Raw genomic sequence first — 25,345 nt, forward strand, 5'->3', positions numbered from 1 at the left:
TTCCATCTTTATCGAGATCATCTTCAGGGCCTGGGATTTATAAACATTGTTTAAATTTTACAAATACAAGTAGGAAAAAAAATGACACCAAACACCACACAGTATAATGCAGCCAACATCTATACCATGCTGAACACACCGGTTTTCATCCGATCATCGATGTTAAGCGGCATACGAACGGGTAGTTTGGTATCGCGGACGAGAGTTCAAGACAATTTTACAATACTTTTTCTGTATTAATCATAAATAAAGTGTCATGGTCAATGCCGAATTTTACATATCGAGCAAAATTGGTAAAATCGTCCGAAGAAATATTTTTCAAAGAGATTACTATTTACTATAATCTTATTTGAACGTACTATTTGTCTCTAGACGTCAAGGAAGATTATTAAGGAGTGAGAGAATTATCCGGATTCAGGAGTTTAAATTAGCTCCCTTTTAGAAGCAATACTTTAATTTATACGTAACGACTTGGGCGCGACTAAAACAATGAACACACACAAAGTAATATTGCAAATTATTCATTCCTGGGTTGTTTTAAAATGTATAAATTTGTGAAATATTTTTTTCCTATTTAAAAATTTCCCTGAAAACAAAGGAGGCTAGCTAGGATAAACAGATATATTTAGGCTTAAGTCTAAAACAAACTGGAATGCATATGATTTATAAATGTTTCTTTTCTTCTGACTTCCTGACTTGCAAGTTGCGATTGTAGAATTTTGGAGGACGTAAACCCAACTATAACCTGGTCCGATCAAAATTGGCTTAACTTTAACGTGAAAGTCTCTGGCTATTGTGTTTTAATAGCTCAAATCATCCTCGTATTTATTCATAACTCAACTACAGACTAAACTAACTAAAATTACAGATTTTATTTCGTTTAAAGTAATAAGATGTAAAAGTAATAACACAAAATTTAAAAAACATCGACTTCATCTTTACTGTAAATTTCTCTTTAGGATCATATTTTTGAGCGAAAAAATTGTGATAGTGCAAATCCAATTTTTTCCGTCACCCAACCCAAAAGATTAGTCAAAAATTACAGAGTTTATTTTTTTGTATAAAAGTTTGGTAATCCAACTAGCATGCCAATTGTGGAATGGCAGGAATTATAAATCAGTTTACAGAATTAAAATTGCTACTAATATATAAATGGAGGTCTAAGACATTTGACAATTTAGTGGTTTGGATTTGATTAATAATTTTTTGGGGTGCGTTTAGCCTTAAAAAGGGCCTTTGCTGTCATAACGAATGTACTGAGGAATAGAGGATACAATAAAAAAAACCAGCTTTAAATATAAAATATATTATTTACAATGTACATAACTGCATCCCACAAACAGTTCTCATAATTCATTTTGACATGTTCTGATATTTCATTAAAGAGAATAGAAAGGAAAGGTAATACACGAACGATTAATAAAAAAATAATTAAATTATTGGTAACAATTACAAGTGTATCATCAGGTAGAACAAAAAATATATAATTTCTATTTTAATTACAGGTTAACAAAATACGGAAAGTGTGCCAAACGTATAAGACTGTGAAAGTGATATCGTTATAATGTCAATTGCCTGCTTTCTTCTTTTTATATTTGGTCCTCTGTGATCAATTTTGAAATAGTACAAACATTTTTGTATTTTTTTTTAAATTTTGTGACAACTGTTTATTGTTTTTCGTAAGATTCACAGTCATTTTAGTTGTTGGGAGCATTGTACTTTATTACATATATACACATACATATATATGTTGGTTTTGTTTTAAGAATTACGTAGCAACAGCAAGATGAAAACGAAGGACCCTATAATCCAGATTACACATATATGAATTAGACAATAAGGTGATATGCTTCAATGTTAATTTTATGTGTTCGGCAATAATTCTAAGAATTAACCCAACTAACTTTGTTCTATGGAGGATACTATCGAGATATTGACGCACACAATCACATCCCGCTCACAAACATGGTAAATTCAACAATTTATACTTTCATGATTATAATACCATTAAATTTAAAGTACTTAGACTCAACATTATGCTACATATTATTATAACATGTAACGTTCTGTTAACTTTTGCAGTTATACAAAGAGCATGGCCTTCTCAATTAATTGCGGGTCGTTATTATTGACATCATTAGTTCAACATTTCGGGTTCTTAATTAAAAATACATTTAAATGATAAAACTTAAAATAGAACTTTAACTTTGTTCCACTTTATAAATTTTAATTTCCTTTAACGATTAGTGGATTTCGAATTTTGTTATTACAATAGGTATAGAAATGTTCGTTCTTGGTCGGGTTTTGTAAATTTATGTAGAGTTTATTTTAGTAACAATGGTATAAGCAAAATCAAGTAGCCGGGTATTTTAAGCAATATAATATTTTTATGTGGTCATTGAATGGGCTTTATGATTTGAGAACCACAAAGGGACGCTATGGCCTAGGATCACCGATTTTAATGAAATTTTTTGGGTGAGGTGGAAAAATATTGGACATTAGTCAGACCGTTCGTGCCTAGGTCCTCAGAAGCCGAGGGAAAAGTATTTTAAGCAATTCAAATATATTTTTTGAAATATAGTTTCCGCCTTTTTTGTGTATGAATTTTAAGGGTGTGATATATATATATATATATATATATATATGTGTGTACATACATATATATTAGTAGTAGTAGTAGAGTAGATTTTATGTATGTATAAAACGTTACAACGAAAAGACGCTTCCAGTAAAGTAAAAATAAATATAGAAATAGTAATACATTTTTAGCATACGTCGTTCGGTCAAAAATTATTTATTTTAAAATCGATACCCATATTAATCAATATTTTTACGAACGTTGCTAAAAGGCGAAAATAATCATTCTACGGTCAAGCAAAATTAAACCATCTAATGACATACAATATATAATTATTTTATAACCTTGCAAGATGAAAAACATTTTGTCAGCAAAAAGAAAAGTTCGTTTTGTGCGCTCCGAAAAAAACCTGAATTTTTATTCTCCACTTTTTCTCTTTCTAAATGTGCTTTTTTTTTAAATCACATCAATAATGATTACATTAAAACGACACGACAGAAAAATTTACACTTAGAAACGTATAACATAAACGTAAATAAGGACAAATTTAGCTACCAAAGAATTAATTAAAATCAGAGATAAAAAATAAAACATTCGGATGTTTTTATTAATTTCATTTTTATTTTTATTTCTTATAATGATATTAAATCTAACGTTTATAATGATAATAAATCTAAACGTTATTGATATAGAACGAAAGAAGAAAAATCCCGCTTTGAAATGATTGTAGAAACGTTGAATATGGATAAAATTGATAAGGGTTATGAATTTTTAAGCGGAAGACCGAATAAGTGGAAAAAACCAGCAGGCTTATCCAGCCTAAAATTGTTTATTTTTTGTTACTATATGATGTCGAAATTTCCGAATGTTCTTCTATTAAAGAAATGTTGACGTTATTGTCGAAATTTGAGGTTAACCTTCCATACAAGTGTGTGTTTATTATATATACTTTCCTACGTCCCATGGTCATCACAAACATAATATTAACGATTCCACAAATCCAAATGAAACATTTTTGAAATATAAACCCATGTAAACTACACACAATGAAATAAATCTCTCTCCGTAAAAAAAAGTAAACTTAAGATATAAAATATATCTTAAAGTTTGAGTTGTTTTATTTATTTCATCCTTTATTTTTCTCACTTATAATGACAAAAAAATGAGATATTATTGACTTAGCCTAAAAAAGCCTAAAAATGCTTTGGAACGATTGTAATAAGGTTGAATTGGGACAAAATAAAGGGGAATAATGAATTTTTAAGTAGAACACCACATAAAGGCGAAAACACTGCCCCGGCTAATTGGACGTGTTTTTGATGTTAAAATTGATATTTAAGGCCGTTAAAGTATTCTTAGAATTAATGGAAATAGTTTTCTTTAAAAAATATTTTTTTGTTTACTTTACTGTGATATTTCTATATGCCTTGCGTCTTTTCGGCAAAGTATTATTTATCCTACATAAAAAAAGCAATCGACGTATATTATAATTGTGAAATATATTCACAAGGAAGGCAGAAACCCTTACAAAAAAAGTCACCCAAATTACATAAGATATTATTTTTGGCTCCTAATGGCCATTGACATGAACGATCCAAAATATATTTAATATTTTTCGATGTAGTATCACAAAAAAAATTAAAATATTGATCCCACGTCTGTAGGCTCCTCTTGTGTCTCTTTTTGATCTTTATAAAACAAATTTTACGGCAGTTGCTTTACCCAAGAGACCAAGTTTCTATCTTCTATCATCCCTAAATTTACCCTTCTATGCTTTTGCCCATGTACTCACTAGAAAGTCAATTCTGCAGAATAAAATTCCAAATATGCCGAGTAAATTTTTCAAGTCCATTTTGTTCTTTATATAATTAATGCTTGGAAACTTTTACAAAATGGTTTCAAATCAGCCAATAACTGTCAGTTATAAAAACGTGGGCAGATTAGTTTTCTATTCACGTTTCATATGAACAATGAACAGTAAACAATGAAGAACGTTTTAAACGGCAGTTTGTTTCTTAAAGGTTTAATTTTAAAAAAATGCACAGTTTGAATAATCAAGCCCCCCTGATTTGTAAATATTAAATTAAGTTGATTTTTAAGAATTAAAATTAAAGATTAATATAAAAACCAAGCGTTGGCACGTGCTTTATATTTTCTTATAAATTCAAACAAAAAATATCTTCATAATAGTGTGTTTAAAATTAGACAATAAGCATTTTCTTAAATGTTTTTTTAGATATTAATATGAACTTAGAATATGTTCAAGAAAACAGTTGAATTTTAGTATCATGGGAATGTGATACAGAGTATTTTACATGTAAAAAAAACCACATCCATTTTGTACCATAAACTACCTGTTAAAACATATTAAAAAAAATGCACTGAATTATCACGTTACAATTAAAATTACAACTTCTCCTATATTTTGAGGCTTTACATTTTTTAAAATATTTATCCTGCCAGGAATAACCAGTAGAAAATTTACAACGTCCTACTTCTTTGGGTTCAAAACACCAATACGATAAACATATGTGTATGGAATGTTTTTCGATTGTACATATTGTTTTAATGTTTAGCCGAGATGTTAAGCGGTAAGTTTTGACCTCTTTGTAAAATATGTTAAATACCACTTAATGAATTTGAACTAATTTTAAACTCTTGATGTCAAATCAAATTTTCATCGAAATATGAACCTTTTTCATCCTTCGTTTAATTTACCATAAACTAAATTGATAGACTTTATCAATTGGTCGAAAAAAATAGCAGCGTAAAAAATCAACGTAGGGCTAAGGATCGTAATTACACTTTGTAAAATGGAGTTGCTAAAATAAACCTTACAAAGAAAATTAAAGGATCAAAAATGTAAAATAGGTCTAGAAAATTTTATATGTTTTTCTTATTTGTGTCCTCTTCGGCAAAATGTCTTTTAATGTAAAATTAAAATATTTTGCGTTTTAAAGATGTCCCTCCATTTATTTTTGGTGTTATAGAAATTACATGTTATGTTTATTATTTTAGGTAAACTTTGCATTAAAAATACCTCGAATAATGCAAAAATTGATTACACAAAACTATATAATTTTTGTATAATAAAAAATTAATATTTATATGTGTTTAAATAAAAATAGAACAAAATCAATCCACTGATAATTTCAACCTCTTCAACCCGTCAAATTGTTCTGTAATGTGTATATTATTGTCTTGAAAGTAAAACTAGGACGAATTTAATTTAACACGGGAATTTTGGATTTGTTTACATTTTCTAAAAGACACACAGTATTTATTATTTTTTCTTCAATTACTAAGTGTGTAAACAAATAATATTTTCTTATAAAATCTACATTTTACATACATACAAATATTTTTTCGTATAAAAGTACCATGTAATTGTGTTTTAAATTAATGTTCATAAAAGTTACAATTACAGTAACATCAGTCGGTAAATTCGAAAGCATTTTCGTTATGCTCATTGAAAAATGCATTTACCTCGTGTTTTTCTTCATATTTTCAATATGAAGATACCCTCATTAAAAAACAAGTTTAGTTTTTTTTATTTAAGCAAAATTTTGTATATCTAGTATGTTGCTATATGTGCTATACACTACTCCATTTTGAAACACGCTGTTTTACTTTTTTTACATAAATATATTTTTTATGTCATCATAGATGTTGTAAATTTTCTACTTTTCTATATTTTCAAAATCCGCTAGAAAATCAAAACAAAGAGATACAAAATGTATTTTGAGTTTTAGGAAAATAACTTCTTTTTTGTAGCAAGCAACAACCATGCTATTCGATAAATCGAAAAATTAATACAATTATTTAAAAATTTATACTTTTTAAAAGTAAAATTCTATATATTTATATATATAAATATATATACATACATTCACACAATATGTATAGTGTACTTGTACTCAAATAAAGCCAGCAACATATTTTTTTAACAATATACATTTATAGATCTACACAATAATAATGATAGAGCCTTGTAGGCAATCATCATTTTATATTATTAAATACATTAACCAACATTAATAAACAATAATCTTACCATATTTTCAATGAAATAGCGATAATATCTATTACAACACTGAAAAGATATCCCACATCAGCCTAATGAAAGGACGGTAAAAATGTAAACTTGTCTAATATAAAGATACTACAATTGGTTGAAACAAATACACAGGTATGTGGGTTAATATATTATTTATTATGTACATTTATCAACATAATACGGACCAGCTATTGCAATAAATAATAAATTAATACATATCACAGTGACACATTAAACACCAATGTAATAATAACACATTAGTGAGCAACGGTTATACGTTGATAACAAGAGCTGCTTGTATTATTACATTGTGGATGCTAAAAGGATGAGCAGATTGGAAGAAGCTAAAAGAAATGTATTCACTGAACAACGTTGCCCACTGCCAGTCTGCATCGCTGCCGGATTTTCGTCTGAAACAGAGTAATTATAAAAATAGTTTTCAATATTAATACTTAGAAATACTGGTGGCTACAAGATCCTAATTTGAGATACTGTAGATAGATTATTAATTGTAAGTCTTCAACGGCTCAGTCATTCAAATAAGTTTTATGTAATAAGAATCAATCAATTATTTAATGTCTAAGGGCATAAGTAAAGCCTTTAGTTCTGAAGATTAACTGTAACCCTACGTCTTTAATAATAGAAATAAGAATTAAAAGTATTTGTTTTGTTATTTCTAACAAAAAATTGACATAATTCTTTTTTTTTGTTTTCCTTCAACCTAGAAAAGGTCAGACGTTCTATCAATCCTTCATAGTTTTTTGCGTTTCCTTTGTTTCATTCTGTAGTTTTAGGCAGTAAGGAAGTTTTTAAACTATGTACTTCTCTATTTTGAACTATTTCTTTTCATTTCCCAGACATTAAATGTATGCATATTTTGTCTTTCTATTTTCTGTATGGGCTCACTGAAACCAACAAATTTTAGCGACTATTATTGAATTTCTTTTCAATGAAAATCCAACAAAATACAAATTGCAATAAAATACATTATTAAATAAAGTTGCAGTGTCGGTGGGCGGGATAGGCAAAACAGCTCTCACTTATCAAAGGAACTGACGATAGGTGGCCTCGGAGGATCTGACTGGAAGAAGAGGAGTCATCCTTACCCGATTAAGAATAGGCAATTCGAGGTTGACAAACGGGCAGTTATTTTTGGGTCAAAACCCGCGTAGACATGTAGAGGATAGGTTGATCTATGTTTCCCATCTAGTTGAAGGGTACAAATCCCTTGCTCCATATACATACGCGTAAGAACGTCAGCGTGTGTGTTAAGAGGGAATGTATTTATTGATATGAATGTGTAATCTGAGAAGGCCGATGGCGGAATATTGAGTACTCCACTGTCCCTCAATTAAGTTAGTTATATATAATAGGTGTAAAATGTGATGGAGGAATATCGAGTAATTTCACCACCCTAACTGAGTGAATGGTATGTAAATAGTAAAAAATATATTTACGAGTAATAGTAAAAAACGTATTTAAGAGTGAGTGATAGAGTGAATGGGTTTGGTTTTAGGAACTGAGGGTAGAAATGGCCTAGTAGTAGATAGACCCAGGAGCACAAACTTAGTGGCTTGCCGGACGAGACCGAAGTCGTTGGCAATGTTGGGTCTGAGTCTATCTTCAAAGAAATTTGAAAAAATTTGTTAAATACTCAATTATGTCTGAATTGTAAAAACTTGATTTGCAAACATCTTTAAGATTGTTTTGTAATATCTACATAGTTTTATTGATTGTTGAATTAACTATACCAACATTTATTAAAAATTTGTGATTAATATAGGCCCAGATGATGACCTAAAAAGTTTAAAGCTCGGCAGGTAATAATTGAATTTGTTTTTTCATCAAGAACGTAGCGAGATCTAGTTTATTCGTGAGTAAAAAAGTGGTCTCTTCATCTAGCACTTGAAATAAGTAAATAAGAACCGGAAATAAAATAAGAAGTTTTTTTTTATAGTTTTTATTTCATCTTTTTTATCACGTTTAATGACATTACAATTAAATTATAATATAAAAGCTCAAGAAAAGAGATTTACAGTATTCCGACGGTAATAAGAACGTTGGATTTGGAGAAAATCTCGGGAAGTTATGACATTTTAGGTGGAACCCTCAAAATTGTAAGAAAGAAAATTGCTCCCGGCTAATCTAGCCAAAAAAGAATAGCTATAAAAATTTTAATTTTTACCTAAGGTCTTTACAGAAACGAATTGAAATTGTTTTCTCAAAAACAATGTTTTGGCCTACCTTACAAGAAGCTACGTTTTGTTTGGTTGTAACTGTTTGTATATTCAAACTCATTTAATACGATTCTGCTTATTATTTCCATATAAAAAAATCGATTGATGTTTAATATCCTTGAAATGCATGCACAATAAAGGCAGAAACCGTAAGTATACCTCTAAGTATGATGTATACGATGAGAGCTAGAATGTTCTCTTGTAGGAAGGACGCCCAGCCTGGATCGGCCTTATCTCAGAGAACTAATTGCTGCAACTCTGAAGCAATTATCTTTCAGATACGATTTTAGGATTTGGTAATAATTCGCAAGGAGAGGGTAGGGACAACTTCACTTTAACGAGAACTATCGGGTGCCATACCCTGTTAAAAGCTTGGGACATGTCCATGAAATCACCAGAGCAGCACTTTCTTCTAGTAGTGAAAAGATCGTTCTGCCACAGATGATACTGGCGCACTTGACGGGGTCTGATGAGGGTTATGACATCACTGCAGGAGCTATTGGCATATTTAACGAACAGCCTAAAATTTTGCAAGGAGCTACTGGCACAGGTGACGTCACTGGAAGGTCTCACCCATTCGTTTACCAGAGATATCGCTGATTGAATTTGTTCTTCTAATGGAGGAATATTTTTATGCTTATAGAAGATAACTACGTCATCGGCATACAGCATAGCTTGGATAGGGGGCTTTATTTTTTTGAGAAGTTGGTTGATGCAGATACAAAAAAGGGTAGAACTAAGAACACATCCTTGCGGGACACCATTTTCTTGTGGGAAAACACTTGATAGGGTACTGCCGCATCGAACTTGAAAGGTTCTATTCTGTAGAAAGTTAGTTATAAATTTTATAATGTGTCCTGTGCTTCCAAGGCTTGCCAGAGTATCAAGAACCGGTCGATGCCATGTTCTGTCAAAAGCATTTTCCATGTCCACGAATACTGCGAGAACTTTTTCTTTCTGATAAAATGCATTCATGATGTATGAGTCCAAAAACACAAGGTTGTCTGTGGTGCTTCGTTTCTTTCGGAAGCCGCTCTGAAATGGGGGTTGTAAAAGGTGCGACTCAAGATACCAATTGAGTCTTTGCGATATAATTTTTTCAAGTAATTTACTCATGGAAGACGTCAGGGATATATGTCGATAGTTCGAGGCTAAAAGAGGAGATTTATTCTTTTTAATGATTGGAATATTTATGGCTTTTGACCATACAGAGGGAAATTTTTCCTCGAGAAAAATTTTATTGAAAATGTTTAAGATGGTGAGCTTTTGGAGTGCGACAGGTTTTTGATTATCCCAATGCATAGGTCATAGGGTCCAGGAGTAGTATCTTTCCTAGAAGATAGTGCATGAGTAAATTAATCAAAAGTGAGAGGCAGATTCAGCGGGTCATCATGTTGATTGTTATCAGAAAGTAAAGGGGTAGCTTCTTTTGCAGTTTTAATTAAAATAAAATCAGAGGAGAAGTTGGAGGATGCTGATGTTTCGTGTTGAGTTTTAGCAAGCAATTCAGCTTTCATCTAGGATCTGTGGTTATATTGTTTCCATTTTGGAGGGCGGAACCGGAGGGGAAGAACCATGACCCATAATCCTCTGGCAGTGGACCAAAATTCCTTAATTGGCGTATGTCGGTTGACCTTTGAAAGAAAATTTGACCATGAGTGGTTTTTACATTTTTTGACTACGAGTCGGGCGTTTTCTTTAGCAGCAGAATATAATTGAAGGTTGGATGTGGAGGAAGGAATTTTCGTAATGTACGTTTGCGCTCGTGTATGGCTTGAGAGCATTCAGGGGTCGACCAGGGAATTGGTAGTTTGGTATATTTGTTGGGATTTGTTTTCAGAATGGTTGAGTTGGCAGCATTCAGAATTCTCTTGTTTAAATTATTGATTAGGACATCGATATTGGATTCGTTTAGGTCAAGATCGTTAAGATGAACATTATTTTGATATTTCGTCCAGCCAGCTTTATGAAGTTCCAGCGTTTTGGAGGGGAGTGCAAAGGGATATGGAGGTTTGATTTAATTAGGATTGGATATTGATCACTTTGATGATGATCGTTTAAGGCGTACCAGTTAAAGCGAGGCTGGAGTGAAGGACTAATAATACTGAGATCAATTATAGAGTGTTTCCCTGAGCGAGCACAAAAATGAGTGGGGCTTCCCGAGTTTAGAATATTCAGTTGATATTTGTCGATGAAGGTTTTTGAGAGATTTTTGCCCTTTTTATCAATGATCTCCGTTCGAAAGAAAGTTGTGCGCACTGAAGTCTCCTAGAAGTATTAATGGTGGTGGAAGTTGATGGAATAGGTCTTCAAGGTCGTGTAGGTAGAGTTGTTGAGGAAAGTAGATAGTGCAGATCGTAAGTGGTTTGGGGGAGAGTAATCTGATTGCTACCACTTGTAACTGTGTTGTGAGGTCCAATGGTTTGTGAGGAATATCATTTTTAATTAGTATGCATACTCCTCCACTGGCAACTAGACCATTGGTATAATCTTTTCGAATGGAGTTATATTTACGAATTGAGAGGTTATCATTCATTTTGAGATGAGTTTCTTGAATGCAGGCAGCATGACAGTTTAATTCATTCATTAAGTAAAGCAGTTCATTTCGGTGATAATTTAGACCATTTATGTTCCATTGAAGAATGTCCATAAGAGAGTTAAGTTTTAGCTTATGGAGGTTATATTTGTAGCACATAAATGTTACGTGGAAAATTTAGAGCTCAGAATTCATTTATTTAATTACAGTTGCGATATTAAGTTTTTTCATTTGTTTTGGTAAGTTTGGAAACTTGTTTTTGATTAGTAGTGGAGGATGAGTTTGAACCTTGAGAAGCAGGACTTTTGACACTAATTCTCTCTAGATTTAGGTTGGAGTTTTTCAAGTGATTTGACTTTTGGGTAGTTGTATTGTTCGATGGAGTATACGTTGAGTCAGATATATTGCTATTGTGATTGGAGGGTACAGACACGATGAGTTTTTTTTTTGGGAGGATTGACGTGGGGTGATGGTTGAAGTTGTTGAGATGTCAGAACCTGGTTTGTAAGGAAATGAACTAGTTTTGTGAGCTTGGCGACTTCGTTAACTAAGGATTCAATTGTACTATTTTGTGGCGGAGAAAGGGACGTGGAGGAGGGTGATGAGGATTGTGGTATAACAGAGGTAGATTGGAAGGTAGCTGGTTGGGAAAAGGAGGAAGAGGATTGCCAGTTATTTGGAGCATAGCAAGCTGCTTGTGCATATGTCAGTAGTCGATCCTAAGTTCAGTTTTCAACATGTTTAAAGGACACTTTTTCGCTTTGACGGATGTTTTTAATTTTCTTTTCAATGTGTGGGGCATTGTCGATTAAAGGCTGGGTGTGGTCCAGAGCAATTTATGCAATGGGGGTCATTGGGGCAGTTAGTAGTTTCATGGTTAGGTTCCCCACATTGACCACAGTTTTTAATTTAGCAATATTTGCTCACATGCCGGTACCGATAACATGAATAACATTGCATTGGGTTAGGGGTAAAAGGACGTAGATATTTTAATTTGAAGGAAGTCTAAAATAATTTTGTTTGGGAGTTCCGGTTTTTGAAAGGTGAGAAATAGTGTGGGATTGGGAATTGTTCTGCCATTTTCAGTTTTCATGACCCTGTGAACTCTGGATACTCCTTGAAATTCGAGTTCAGAGAGGATTTCTGATTCTGGATTGTTCATAATTCAGGAATGTATGCGACACCTTTGGAGAAGTTCAATGAACGATGCAAGGTAAAATTCACTTTGATATTTTCATAAGTTCTAATACTTTGGATGTTTCGATAATCATTTTCACAGTCGATATCAACTAAAACAGATCCGTCTCGAAGGAATTTCATAGAGGCTTTAGGTGCGTAGCTTTTCAAAAATTTGCAAACCTTAAAAGGACTGAAATTTTTGAAAGAGATTTTTTCATGTTCTAAAGTCAAGACAAGAAACTTACGACACCATTTCATTTTCGTATTTATACAGGGTATTTTGTCCGGGGGTTCAGTATTTGAGATGGGGCCGGGGGCCTCCAGCATGAAGGATGAATTAATAAAATAAAACGAGATTGAAGGAGTAATATGATCAGAGTTGAGAAAAATAAAAATTATTTGCAGTATATAAATGAACTGAATATAATACTTCTTGAAATACAAGGAGGATGGGATCAAGTAGATAACGCTCCGATGTTTAGTCTTCAGAGGATAAACAACGACTGAAACTTGTTTTATATAAACATTACATCATAAAACTAAAAGAAACAAGATCAAAACTCCCTATAAAACAGTTTTTTTCTTTAATTTTTTTAAAACTTAAATGAATACAAATATTATTTCATATTTAAATCACACAAATTCAATTTCGCTTCTTCCACTCTTCTTTCCTTGATAAATCAATGTAGTGTTTGATCGTACTTGTCCATCAATACAATTGTAATTCCAGCTTCAATTCAATTTGGAATGAAGATTCTGTCTGGTTCTCCTTGAAGAGTTGGTTGGTCCATTATGTTTAAAATGCGCTAGCACAGCCCTGCCTAATTTTCTTTTAAGTTCAATGAAGTACATCACTTACTACACACGTACACAATACTAACTCTTAGGTCAGAAATTTTACCGATGCCACATCCTCTTACATGTATATCATTTAGTGGGATGCTAGTGAAGACATCATATTGTCGTTATGTATTTAGATTTATTGAAATAGCCGTAATTGCAAAAGCAGTCAGCACTTTACCCGTTTACGTGTCGATTTCTTAAACCATACGGACAGAATGATAGTTTGGAAAGAGTGGTCCGACATGTTTGTAAATGTTTATTACGTCATGCCTCCATTCTATCAAGGTATAGTTTCCGGTTTAAGATTTAAGATTTAAGCAAATTTGCATTTTTAATTTGATAATGAAAAACGGAAAAATAATGTAAAATTATTTTTAATATCGTCCAAACTCGTATTGAAGTAATTTCTACAATACTTTAAAGACAATTTTCTTTCTTATCGGTTTTCCACTTTTCGAAGCATAATTAAATCAAAATTTAGTTTGTGTGTAGTGTTCGCTACTAGTATAGAAACATAAGTCGGGATTTGCTTCCAATCTCTATTACACTTTTCTACTACATTCTCCAGAAAAAAATACATAATTGCTGCATATCATATATTGTTTTCGCTTCCCTTTTTGTTTCAAAGCCTTCTCACTACGTCAACGTGGAGACACATCGAGAAGGTTTGTTTGAAATAAATTTCAATGGAACAGTGATGGTTTACGGTATTTTACCACATCGCCAGTAACCACTTCCTCATTCAAACAGATTTCCAGGTGTCATATCTCACTAGTGACCCCATAAACACACAAATGCTATTAAATGAAAATTCTTTCAAATTTAAAAAAAAAAAATATATGTAACCAAATAATACATTATGGGTATCCCCGAAGTTTGTTAGTTGTTAAGCCGACTCCCCACATAAAAATGTCTTTCTATTCCGACTTCCTTCCCCACCCCTTCAAAATCTAACATATATAAATATAAAACATCCATATCTCACTGGCACCCTCAACACGACAGACAAGAATGACACATCTACGCAGAAAAAATACACTTTGAGAGAGTAAAAACACTTTGATTGATTTTTTCTAGAAAACTTTTCTAGCATTGTATGAATTAATTTTTTTAAATCTAAAATTTTGTAGCATTGTGTAAATTCATTTTTTTCAATGTAAATTTTTTTAGCATTGTATAAATTCATTTTTTTCACATCCTACATGTATTTGTAAAATTTAAACAATGTTTATAAATCCACGGCCCTGAAGATGATTTAAATAAAGATCGAAACGTTGGCACGATAAAGAAAATGTTTTTCTGAAACCTACATCACACCAGACCGCATCTCAAGACCTCCAAATAATCAACAAATAACGGTCACTAAGCACCACACATTTTATCTAATTCTAGTTTTAAAGTGTTATCCCACGGTTATATATAAATTCTACTAGTAGTCGGTATATTTGTTCATCTTTTGGGAAAAGTAAGGATGTTTAGTTTATTGGCTTGGCAATACTCTTCATTGAGTACAATCTGTCAAGCCACAATTTTCTCTCTTCAGAATATTTCGTACAGTTCAACATAACAATATCTTTCATATCTTCTTCAATCTGTCATGTTCCACATAAATTAGTGGAACGCCCCACAAATGCCTTGACCGGACCTAAGCCTGTTTATCATTGAGCAGTCCCTTTTTGTCCAGTCTAGTCCATAGAACCAAGGTTTCTTATTTAAGTTAGGATTAACAGAGGTATAGAAAGCACCTGTAGGTATGGTATCATTTATGATGTTAAGGTGATCGACCAGCTGTTATTGACCAATATATATGGTAGGCTGGGGGATGTGGTCCAAAGAATGTTCTCTTGTTGAAACTACGCCAAGCTGTCGGTGAGAGAGTGAAAAAATATTTATGCATATTGAAAAGAAAAAACAATTTTAAGTTTTTTCTGTTCAATTTGTATAAATATTTTTTAACTCTTTTGGACATTTCTTATACTGAGTACAATGTTTTCTATAAATAAATAAATGGCACTTATTACAAACTATTATCACAGACAAAATCAATGTAAACAAAGAGGACTAGAGAAGATTATTATCCCTATAATATAAAAACCTTTTCTAGTCCTCTTTATTTGCGTTGATTTTGTCTGTGATAATAATTTGTAATAAGTGCCATTTATTTATTGAAAAAATTGTACTTAGTATAAGAAATGTCAAAAAGACTGAAAAAATATTTATACATGTTGAAAATAAAAAACAATTTTAAACATTGACATAGAATTTAGCCCTGAGGATGGTGAAGTAAAATACCGAAAGCTTGGCGTAGTTTCAACACCAGAAAATTAATTGGACCACATCCCCGATCCTGCCATATATATTGTTGGTATCATTTATGATACGGCATTTCTTAATAATCTCCGCCTGGAGACATCGTTTCGCGTCCTCGACGGGAATAGGGGCTTTAAGGCTTTTACCCTCATATAAGGCGCATTTTGCTAGTTTGTCAACCATGTAATTCTCTGTGATTCCGGCATGACCCCTACTCCAACACAATCTTATATTAATGTTTTTATTATTTTTTAATGTTAATATTTTATTTGCCACTCAATGTACTACATAATTATCACCAAATTTTAAAGTGCGATGTTTTATGCTTTCCAAAGCACTTTTAGAATCTAATTCACTGTCTGCATAGGTGATTTTCATAGGCATACTCAAGAGCCTTTAAAATTCCTAAGAGTTCTGCAGAGTAGATGCTTAATTCCGAAGGAAGCTTATACATTTCCTTTTCCTTTAATTGAGAGACAAACCAAGCACAACCTACTCCGTCATTTGATTTTGAACCTTCTGTGTAGAAATAGTAAATAGATCAGGAAAACAGGTGCATATCACCTAAAAATACAGAATTGACTGCCGAGGAAGGTATCCCAGAGTACTCGCGAAGGAACATATCCTGTATATTCGAGCGGGAGATTCATAATCCGATTCCAATGTTGGACAAATGTTGATTTTATAAAGATATACTGGAAGCATATTATAAATATGCTTCTACATTAGGGGGCGTACTTTTCTTTTCTAAGAATTTCTTTGTAAGTGTTTTACAGTTTCAAGGGCTATTTTTTTGTAAGTTTCGCTGTTCGTTGAATATATTTTAAAAACATAGTTTTGGGCTAATCTTGCAATTTTTAGGGTCTGAGGTGGTTCGCACCATTCGATGTCCAACACTTTTATAGGGGTATCCGGCAAAACATCCAGGCATCGCCGTAAGCACTTATTGCGGAGTACACGGAGGCGATTTAAATAAATCCTAATAGATAATAAAATCCTGTAGAATAATAGTGAAATTTCTGGGTCAGCCCTCATTTATGTGCTGTGAAACCTCTTAGAACATTAAAATATGTTTCCTTTATATAATATTTGTGATATTTGTTCCTTCCATAACAATTTGCGGTCTAGCATGAGACCTAAAAATTTTACAGCCATACATACAGGAAAGGTATAGACAGCTACAAAACTCAACCGTGTGACCTAGAGGAATCGACCTCTTCCTCGAGAAAGGACAAAAAAAGGGTTTTAGCGCTGAAATTTTGGAACCCAAAATCCAATGAAATTTTCCATGATGGGTGCTTTTCTTTACGTACACTTTCATGACATGGATAGGGAAATGATCCGAACACAAAGGATCTTCCAATAGCTTCCAGGAAACCTTTGTCGATATATCGGAACTTCAGAAAGTTAGATCAACCGACGATTTTCTGGATAATGACGAAGATATTATATGTGTGGACGAAGATATTATATGTGTGGGCGACGAGTCGTCATTCAAAAACACTACATTATGGTTTCCTAAAGCATCAATCAGGGATCGCCGCAAGAGTCAGACCAATCCGACCCAAAAGCCCTGTGGTGGACGTGTTAGTCTCCTGGTAATATGAATGGTCTAGGCAAATTACTGAAAAATGTGTCCCAATCCTGTGTTCTGATATTATTTCTAGGGTTATTTTATACAGGTATAATAGCGGAGATTCTTAATTTTTTATTGGGAGATGAATTGCTATAATCCGGAAATTTGGTATGTTACAATATATAGTGACTTTGAAAAGTGAGAATGAATTACGAATTCAAGCAAAACCACTCCTCCATAACCACCATTTCTGTCCTGACGTGTGAAGTTAAGGCACAGAATTTTATTTTACGGCTTGGAGTCAACCAAGTTTCGGATAAAATAACGATATGAATTGTTAGTCTATCTATTGTATTATCGCCTCCAAAAAACCTTTCTTTGAAATTATGGAGCGGCAATTCCATTGAAGCAACGTAAATTTATATTTTATTTATATATATTTAATTGTAGTTTGTATTGTTCTAGTCACTTATGTTCTTTTGAATTTTTTTTGACATCGTTTATAAATAGTTGATAAGCTTGAAAAATATTAGACATCGTTCTTCTAGGTTTACACCAGGATTATTTTCTAGATGATGTACAATTTTTTGTAACACATTTACGTAGTATGAGTTTATATTTTCTTCGGACTGGAATACGGATTGACCTTAGGGCCATAGAACACTCTCAGACTGTTTATTGACGTTTTCATTCGATTTTAAGAGATTGTCTTGTGGATTTTATTCTTTCAACTTATCTTTAACCTGATATTTATTGATTGAATAAGGGTTATGTCTGAAGGATGACATTGTAGTCACGGGTCGAGTTTTAAGCTTAGTGCTATGTTCCTTTGAAACTGGCGAATCTAATTTGGGAAATTCTGACAGATCTGTAAACAGGTGAAATTTGTTAGATGTGACTGTTGAATATAACGTAGATGATATAACCTTATTTCGTTTTAATGAATTTACAAATATTCAGGACAAGATCGGTCAGAAGCCTTATGATTTCCAGAACAATTTGCACATTTGGCTATACAACTACATGGCAAATTATTTTCATGTGACTGTCCACAATTTTCCCATCTTGATTTTCCTCTACATTAATGTTGGAAATGGTAGAAATACAATTTCTACACTGTCTAAGTATCAACGCTGCAACGGGGTCCATATACAGTAATGTGTTTTAATTTTTGACAGTATACATGTACCCAGATTTATTATTTGAGAACGATTATTTTCTACGTATGTTTTTGAAATACTTTTTCTCGATTTCACCTTGACAGGGACGTTATAACATTAAGTATTTCTTCCTCAGTGGGTTCGTATCGATATTTTTAATCACACCCCTTTTAGAAACAAAATAGGACGAAATATATGCCGACAGCTTGTGCTCTTTTAAGAAGGTTGAAAAGTTTCTACCTGACATGAACATATTTACTATTTCCTCACTATATTTAAACTCTGAGTTGAAAATCATTTTACCAACTTAATTGGGTGAATTTTCCTGCGTTGGCTTCAAGTCTTTCAATAAATACAATGAATGGACTGTTATCTTCTACTTTTTATCTATTCACAGAAAGTGTTGTTAAAAAGGACATTCTATCCACTTGATTCTGTTAGAATCATTGGATCGCACAAATATTTTGTTATATCCCACTGATTGTGTGTCCGATTTCCTTTTCAGAGGATTTCCGCCTGACATTTCCATCTTTGTTTCATTTTCGTTTTGTCGGTTTACGTTTAAATTTATATCAGGGGTCCTTCCCACCGTTCAATTCTGGCATTTTAATCAGATAACTAAACAATGATAACAATTTAATAAACATATAAATAGTATAACAATTTAAGATATTAAACAATAATCAATTTATAACACAGCACGCAGATAATTCGTGAGAGAACGTGTCGATTGTAAGATACACTGGCGTCAACAACAACAGGAAATAAGGACACATTGATCCTCACTCCATGACGTCCAAACACGACTTCTGCTGTACATATACTAAAATTGGAACGATGCAGATAACCCAATGTTTACTTGAATTTGTATTTAGAAATAGTGAGATGCGGTCTGGTGTGATGTAGGTTTCAGAAAAACATTTTCTTTATCGAGCCAACATTTCGGTCTTTATTGAGATCATCTTCAGGGCTCAAAGTGTTTGTCTTCTGTGTAATTGTGCCATTCTTGCATATCGTGTCGAGAGTGCCCAGAGTTACTTGAATAGTGATCCAAATGTAAAATTGACAATTCTTTTACAATGTAAGTATTCTTGTTGTCAGCAAAGCATTGAATTTCAATGAAAGCATGGTCTGTTCGAAGTCATGATTGAGTATGAATTGAAATTCTCAAAGTTCATCAATTTATACCATTCTATGGACGATAATCGACAAAGGGTTATATTCTATCGAATGTGATCTCGAGTAACGATTGGAGTATCACGTCTGCCGGACCAGTTTTTATGGATTCGGTCTGTTCGGCACAATCGGTGACGTTAGTGGAGATTCGTTTCTGAATAGAGATAATGAATGTAGAGGTGATGGATATGGATCAGTGTAGAAATGTTTTTGGAAGTTTGTGTACATGTAATATAACATTCCGTGTTGGTCATTTAAAACATGTTATTTAAAATCGTCGTTTGGATAAGATTTAGATTTTAAGAAAGGTTTCACGTTTGTCAAACAGCAATGATCAAGTTTATTGAAACCGCCATCGAGTTATTTTTCGTTGATGCCTGAAATGTCAAAATTACAAAACGCGATTTTTCCATTTCAGTCGAAGTTTTGATCACCCACTACTGCCTCTGGGTCAGGAGAAGCAGAAGTTAAACGTATAAGTCCAAATTTCTAAACGGTACCGAAATAATTCTTTTCTTTTTTTCAATATTAAAAATTAAAAGTTATATTATATTCGTTTAAATAGAGACGGTATTGTCCACGAGAGATTCGTCAATTCAATTTTCGCCTTTTTAGATAGGTCTGTGGAAATGTAAGAATCCTCATCTCTTCTGCACCGCATGATTATGAACTCTTGTTTCACCTTGATGATAACTTTTGGCAATCTTCAGCAAAACCGAGTAGCAATGAAATGTTCGTATGGGATGCAAGCGTTGAAATATCCTTCCACGGCATTCAAACTTAAGAGTTTTTGTACCTTGCGAGATCCTTCCAGCATTTTCATTTATATCGTCACGGTTGATAGAACACAAACCCTTCAAACTACTGAAAATTTCTGGATTCTATCTAAACTGCACAAAAATGAATAGGAATATTTGTAATTTATTCTTATTCGATTAATTTTAATTAAATTAACAGATATATTCTTGTTAGTTGTATGAAAAGAAAATAGAAACTACAACCTTATTTTTAGTTGAAATTATGAATGATGGAGTGGGTGTGGAGTTCAAACCTTTTTAAAAAGGTGGTTCCTACTCACAGTAAGTTGTTTCGCAACAATCCAGATTTCGAGACCTGTAGCTCATCATCAGGTTGAAGGGTTTCTACAAACACGTCTCTCGACATGAATTGCAGAAGTGAACCCGCCGATACCCCCGCCAACGCAACGTTCCGACGAGGAGCTGGTTTTTTAACTCGCTGCTGGCGGGGGTATCAGAGGGTTCATTTTTGCAATTCATGTCGAGAGGCGTGTTTGTAGAAACCCTTCAACCTGATGATGAGCTAAAGGGCTCGAATTCGTTCTGTTGCGAAACAACTTACTGTGAGTAGAAACCATCTTTTTAAAAAGGATTATTTTTAGTTCATCAACCTTAGTTCATCCTAACTTTTAATAACGGGTTTACTTAAGAATAGTAAATATGAGGATTATTCATTTTGTAAACAAGCACTTTTTCTTGGCTTTTCTCCATTTTAATTTAGTTGAATTCTCTTTAATCATTTAAAGACAAAATCTTGAACCAGAAGTTCGCAATATTATTTTGAGAATGAGTCATCGAAGTCACTTGCAAGTGGATATCGCAGAGACAGTTGGGTTGGCGTTTCTCAAAGCGTATTCTCCCGAGCTTTAGCCAGATTCCAAGAGAATGAAAGTGCCAATAGGAGGCCTGGTGGTGGATTTCAGCGCATTATGATGTTAAGAGAGGATAAAAATATAGTCATTGCAGAAAGACAGAACCCTTTCCATAGTGCCCGCCATAGCCTAAATGAAGTACAAGATGTTTTGACACGGCCTGTATCAACATAAAAGTTTCTTAATCGTTTGTTGCCTCGCATTAACAAGGCATGCCCCATTGCGACGACCTGCAGCAACAGCCAGTCACCAGCAACTCAGGTGAATATGGCGCAGCTAGTGCCTAGAAGAGAACAGCAACTGGAATAATTTATTAGATTTCGTGGTCCAATTGACCAAGTAACTTCTTTCAATTAATTAATCTTTATTTAAGGTACAAGTTGAGATAAAAAAAAGCCAGTGTCACGAGCGCGATTCGAACTCACGACTTTCGGCTAAATACGCCGGCTGCTCTACCACTTGAGCTATCGTGACTTCGATCCCCTCGGGCAGTAACTTCCCATCTCAACCCCACCTTTTGAATTTTCCCTCCTTTTTGCCATTTTTAAAATGTCGTGTAATCGGATTGGACTCTCGGCGACAAATCAAATGGCCACGGAGAGCTTTAGTGAAGTATACTTCATTTTAATTCATTAAATTCACTAATTTCGTGGTCCGCTTGACCAATTAATATATTACAATTAATTAAGGTTTTTGGTTGAGATAATAAAGTCAATGGCACAAGTGGGATTCGAACCCACGATCTTCGGCTAGATACGCCGCTGCTCTACCACTTGAGCTATCGTGACTTCGATCCGCTCGGACACCAACTTTCCATCTCAACCCCACCTTTCGAAATTTCCCCCCTTTTTGCCATTTTTCAATCCGCTCGTGATACTAGCTTTTTTATCTCAACCAATACCTTAAATAAAGATAAATTAATTGAAAGAATTGGAATAATGTTATGTTTACTAATGAGTCGCATTTCTGTCTGTGAGTTCCAGTTCCTTCTGCTATCACTATACAGCCAGAAATGCGACTCATCAGTAAACATAACAGCATTCCAATTTGTGTTCTTTTCTGGGTCACCCTGCATCATATTTTCCAGTTATCAGTTTGTATTTTCTATTGGGTTAATATATCGGTTAATTTAGTTAAAATTAATAAAATAAGAATAAATTACAAATATCTCTATTCATTTTTGCGCAGTTTATTTATGTTCCACATATTCCTTACCTAATTTCTTTGAACAAAAAAGCAAAAGCATTCTGAGCTGATTTACCATCCGTCTTCTTTTAAAAATTTCCCCTCTAAATAGAGAAAACTCTCGCTAGGTGTAAATTTCTGGGTATTAAACAGTGATTTTAAACTCAACACCAATTTCGTCGATGCGTAAGGATAATGTGAATATACTTCGATAATACCTCCTATGATCTCATCAACATTTGGACGTTTTTCTACAGTTAACGTTTCCATTGTGATTTCGGCAAAATTGTATATCCGGCTCTTTTCAAATACTGAACGTTTTCTTTCGATACGAGAGGTGTTTCTCGTTGTCTTCCTGAGGAAGAATGGTCCTAGCTTTATCCATACCCTTTTTTATAGACTTTTTGTGTACACGTCAAAGAAGATAGTGAACTTTTCTTTTAGGAAAACGTTCATTTTATAAGGTCTAACAAAAACAATAAACACAAATGGCCGGAAAGATTAGTATTGGGAATATGATATCTCTTTTTGTTCACAGTTATGCGGACATTTTGCAGTTACCTTACGAGCTGGGGGAGAATATTTTATTTTACCAGTGCTATTAAAATACCTCGCCCATTTTTCAATTTTTTATAGAACACCCAATGTGTGCCTCGACCGCAACTTTTATCCTAATTCAATATTGCACATTCGCTTGTACACGATTTAGGCAGACCATCTCTCATAAAAACACCCTTAAAACTCTGAATTTTTTAAGACCGAGCTATTCGAGAAATCTGAAAATATATTAGTTTCCATTCTGGAAAAGTACATAATAGCTCTTTTCCTTTCTTCGACAGTAGGCATAATCTAAAACCACCGATTTTCTTCGGAGGGATATTTATCCGTTTAAATATGCGTCTTCGGACCATGTTCATTCGTTTGAGGCTCCACGCAAGCTGATTCAAATATTTAAAAACGATTGCTTTATATGTTTACATTTTTCATGTCAACGCACCTATTGTGTGTTGAATCGAATCCGAGCCGTTTCATTAGGGCTTTCTTGTTATTTTTCTTAATAACGTTTTCCACTAAGTAGCAGTCCGGATATTTTACTAGCTACAATTCTTCTTTATAAAAACCGTCCTGCAATTTTCCTAACAAATGGGTTTCGATTTTTCCGGTTTTCACAGCTGCCGGTGCCATTCCGATAGTACGGTGTTATTTTTTATCGTTGTATTCTTCGAGGAGAGATATCATCATTGGTAACCAATCGTAAGACGTTTGGAAACTAAATATTTTCCAAAACCTTGTTTTTTATGTTCTCTCGCTCACTCTACTATGGATGCTTTACCATTGTTGTAGGTTGAATACTGATTTATATGGAATTTTTAAAGAAAGAATTTGTTTCTTTAGGGTTGCTTTACCTCAATCGGTTTACAAATTTCGGGGTACACGACGAACGCTGGCAGAAAACGGAATGTATCTATTAATCTTACAGATATCCTAATATTTATCCGTTTAGAGAAGGAACAAGTTTTTCTTCTGTAACTACTGAACTGATTTTGGTCAAACTTTCACACTTTGTTTTTATTTGAGTTTAAAGACTACAACATGGGCATATAACAAATAATAGGCGTTGGGTTTTTCAAAAAAAGAAAAAAAAACATTATTAACCCCCTCGCAACGCCAGGTTAAAAGCTAGTTATGTATAAAAACTGGAAGGAATGACGGGTTCTGAAACGGATGTTATATTGATTGTGGGCGGCACCTCTGTTCTCTCCTATTAAATGGTTATGATGACCTTCATATCATCAGGGATAAAAGGTTGATGGTAAATTAAACAAATTTGGTTTCTTTATATTCCTGAATTTCAATATCTGTCGATGGATTTAGAGGTATTATTTAAGTATAAACTGCTGAAAGACATATTCAGGAAGCTCATGGGGACATGTGGATGTATAAAAGTTGTAACCAAATTAGAAGTTTTGCATTTCTTATCTGTTGTTATTCGAAATTTCAATACACAACATATGACACATTTAAAGTGCGCTCAACATTTGCAAATTTTATGAAATTGTTATCCGGAGAACCTGCTTTAGCCGGTTTATTTTTTACTTTTTTTAACCATTGTAACTATAATCAAAATGTGTAAAACATTTTTGTACAAATGTGTGGTGATTAGTGACCGTTAATCGATAATTATTCAGAAATCGTGAGATGCGGTCTGGTGTGATGTAGATTTAAGAAAAACATTTTCTTTATCGTGCAACGTTTCGATCTTTATTGAGATCATCTTCAGGGCCTGGGATTAACAAAAATTGTTTACATTTAACAAATACATTTAGGATGTGGAAAAGTGAATTTATACAATGCAAAATATATTTTTTATATTCAGATAACATACATATATAATTACATTACATTCCACACATCAAATATTTTTCATAGTAAAATTGTCCAACAATTTAGCTTTCCTTTTCCTATTTATCCCTTTCTATATAATCCTGAAAGGATAATCTGGCCGAAACATTACGAACGTTTTTTCCCTTCGTCGGCTTTTTTCACCTCAAAGAAGCCGTCGCCTTATACAAAAATGTCTTTTCTATACCGACTTCCTTCCCCACCCCTTCAAAATCCAACGTATACAAACATAAAACGGCAATATCTCACTGGCACTCTCAAATTATTTTTTACAAACAAATTAATTTTTATTGATTATTCAGAAAGCGTGAGATGCGATCTGGTATGATGTAGGTTTCAGAAAATTTTTTTTTGTCGTGCCATCGTTTCGATCTTTATTGAGACTATTATTGTGTGTCGTGGATAATGACTAATCTACATAGAAAACAAACACTTT

General features: G+C 33.2%; 1 protein-coding gene across 1 annotated transcript in view; it reads right to left on the reverse strand.

The window, feature by feature from the left end:
- Positions 1–6,495: 6,495 nt before the first annotated feature.
- LOC106673051 (limbic system-associated membrane protein-like) overlaps positions 6,496–25,345 on the reverse strand; it is a 216,645-nt gene continuing 197,795 nt past the window's right edge. The window contains exon 6 of the mRNA XM_024228370.1: positions 6,496–7,045. Coding sequence (XP_024084138.1) covers positions 6,939–7,045 — 107 coding nt within the window. The 3' untranslated portion in view covers positions 6,496–6,938. The remainder of the gene's footprint in view (positions 7,046–25,345) is intronic.

This window comes from Cimex lectularius, unplaced genomic scaffold (assembly GCF_000648675.2).
Source record: "Cimex lectularius strain Harlan isolate CLEC.00 unplaced genomic scaffold, Clec_2.1 scaffold253, whole genome shotgun sequence".
In the NCBI taxonomy this organism is placed as follows: Eukaryota; Metazoa; Arthropoda; class Insecta; order Hemiptera; family Cimicidae; genus Cimex; species Cimex lectularius.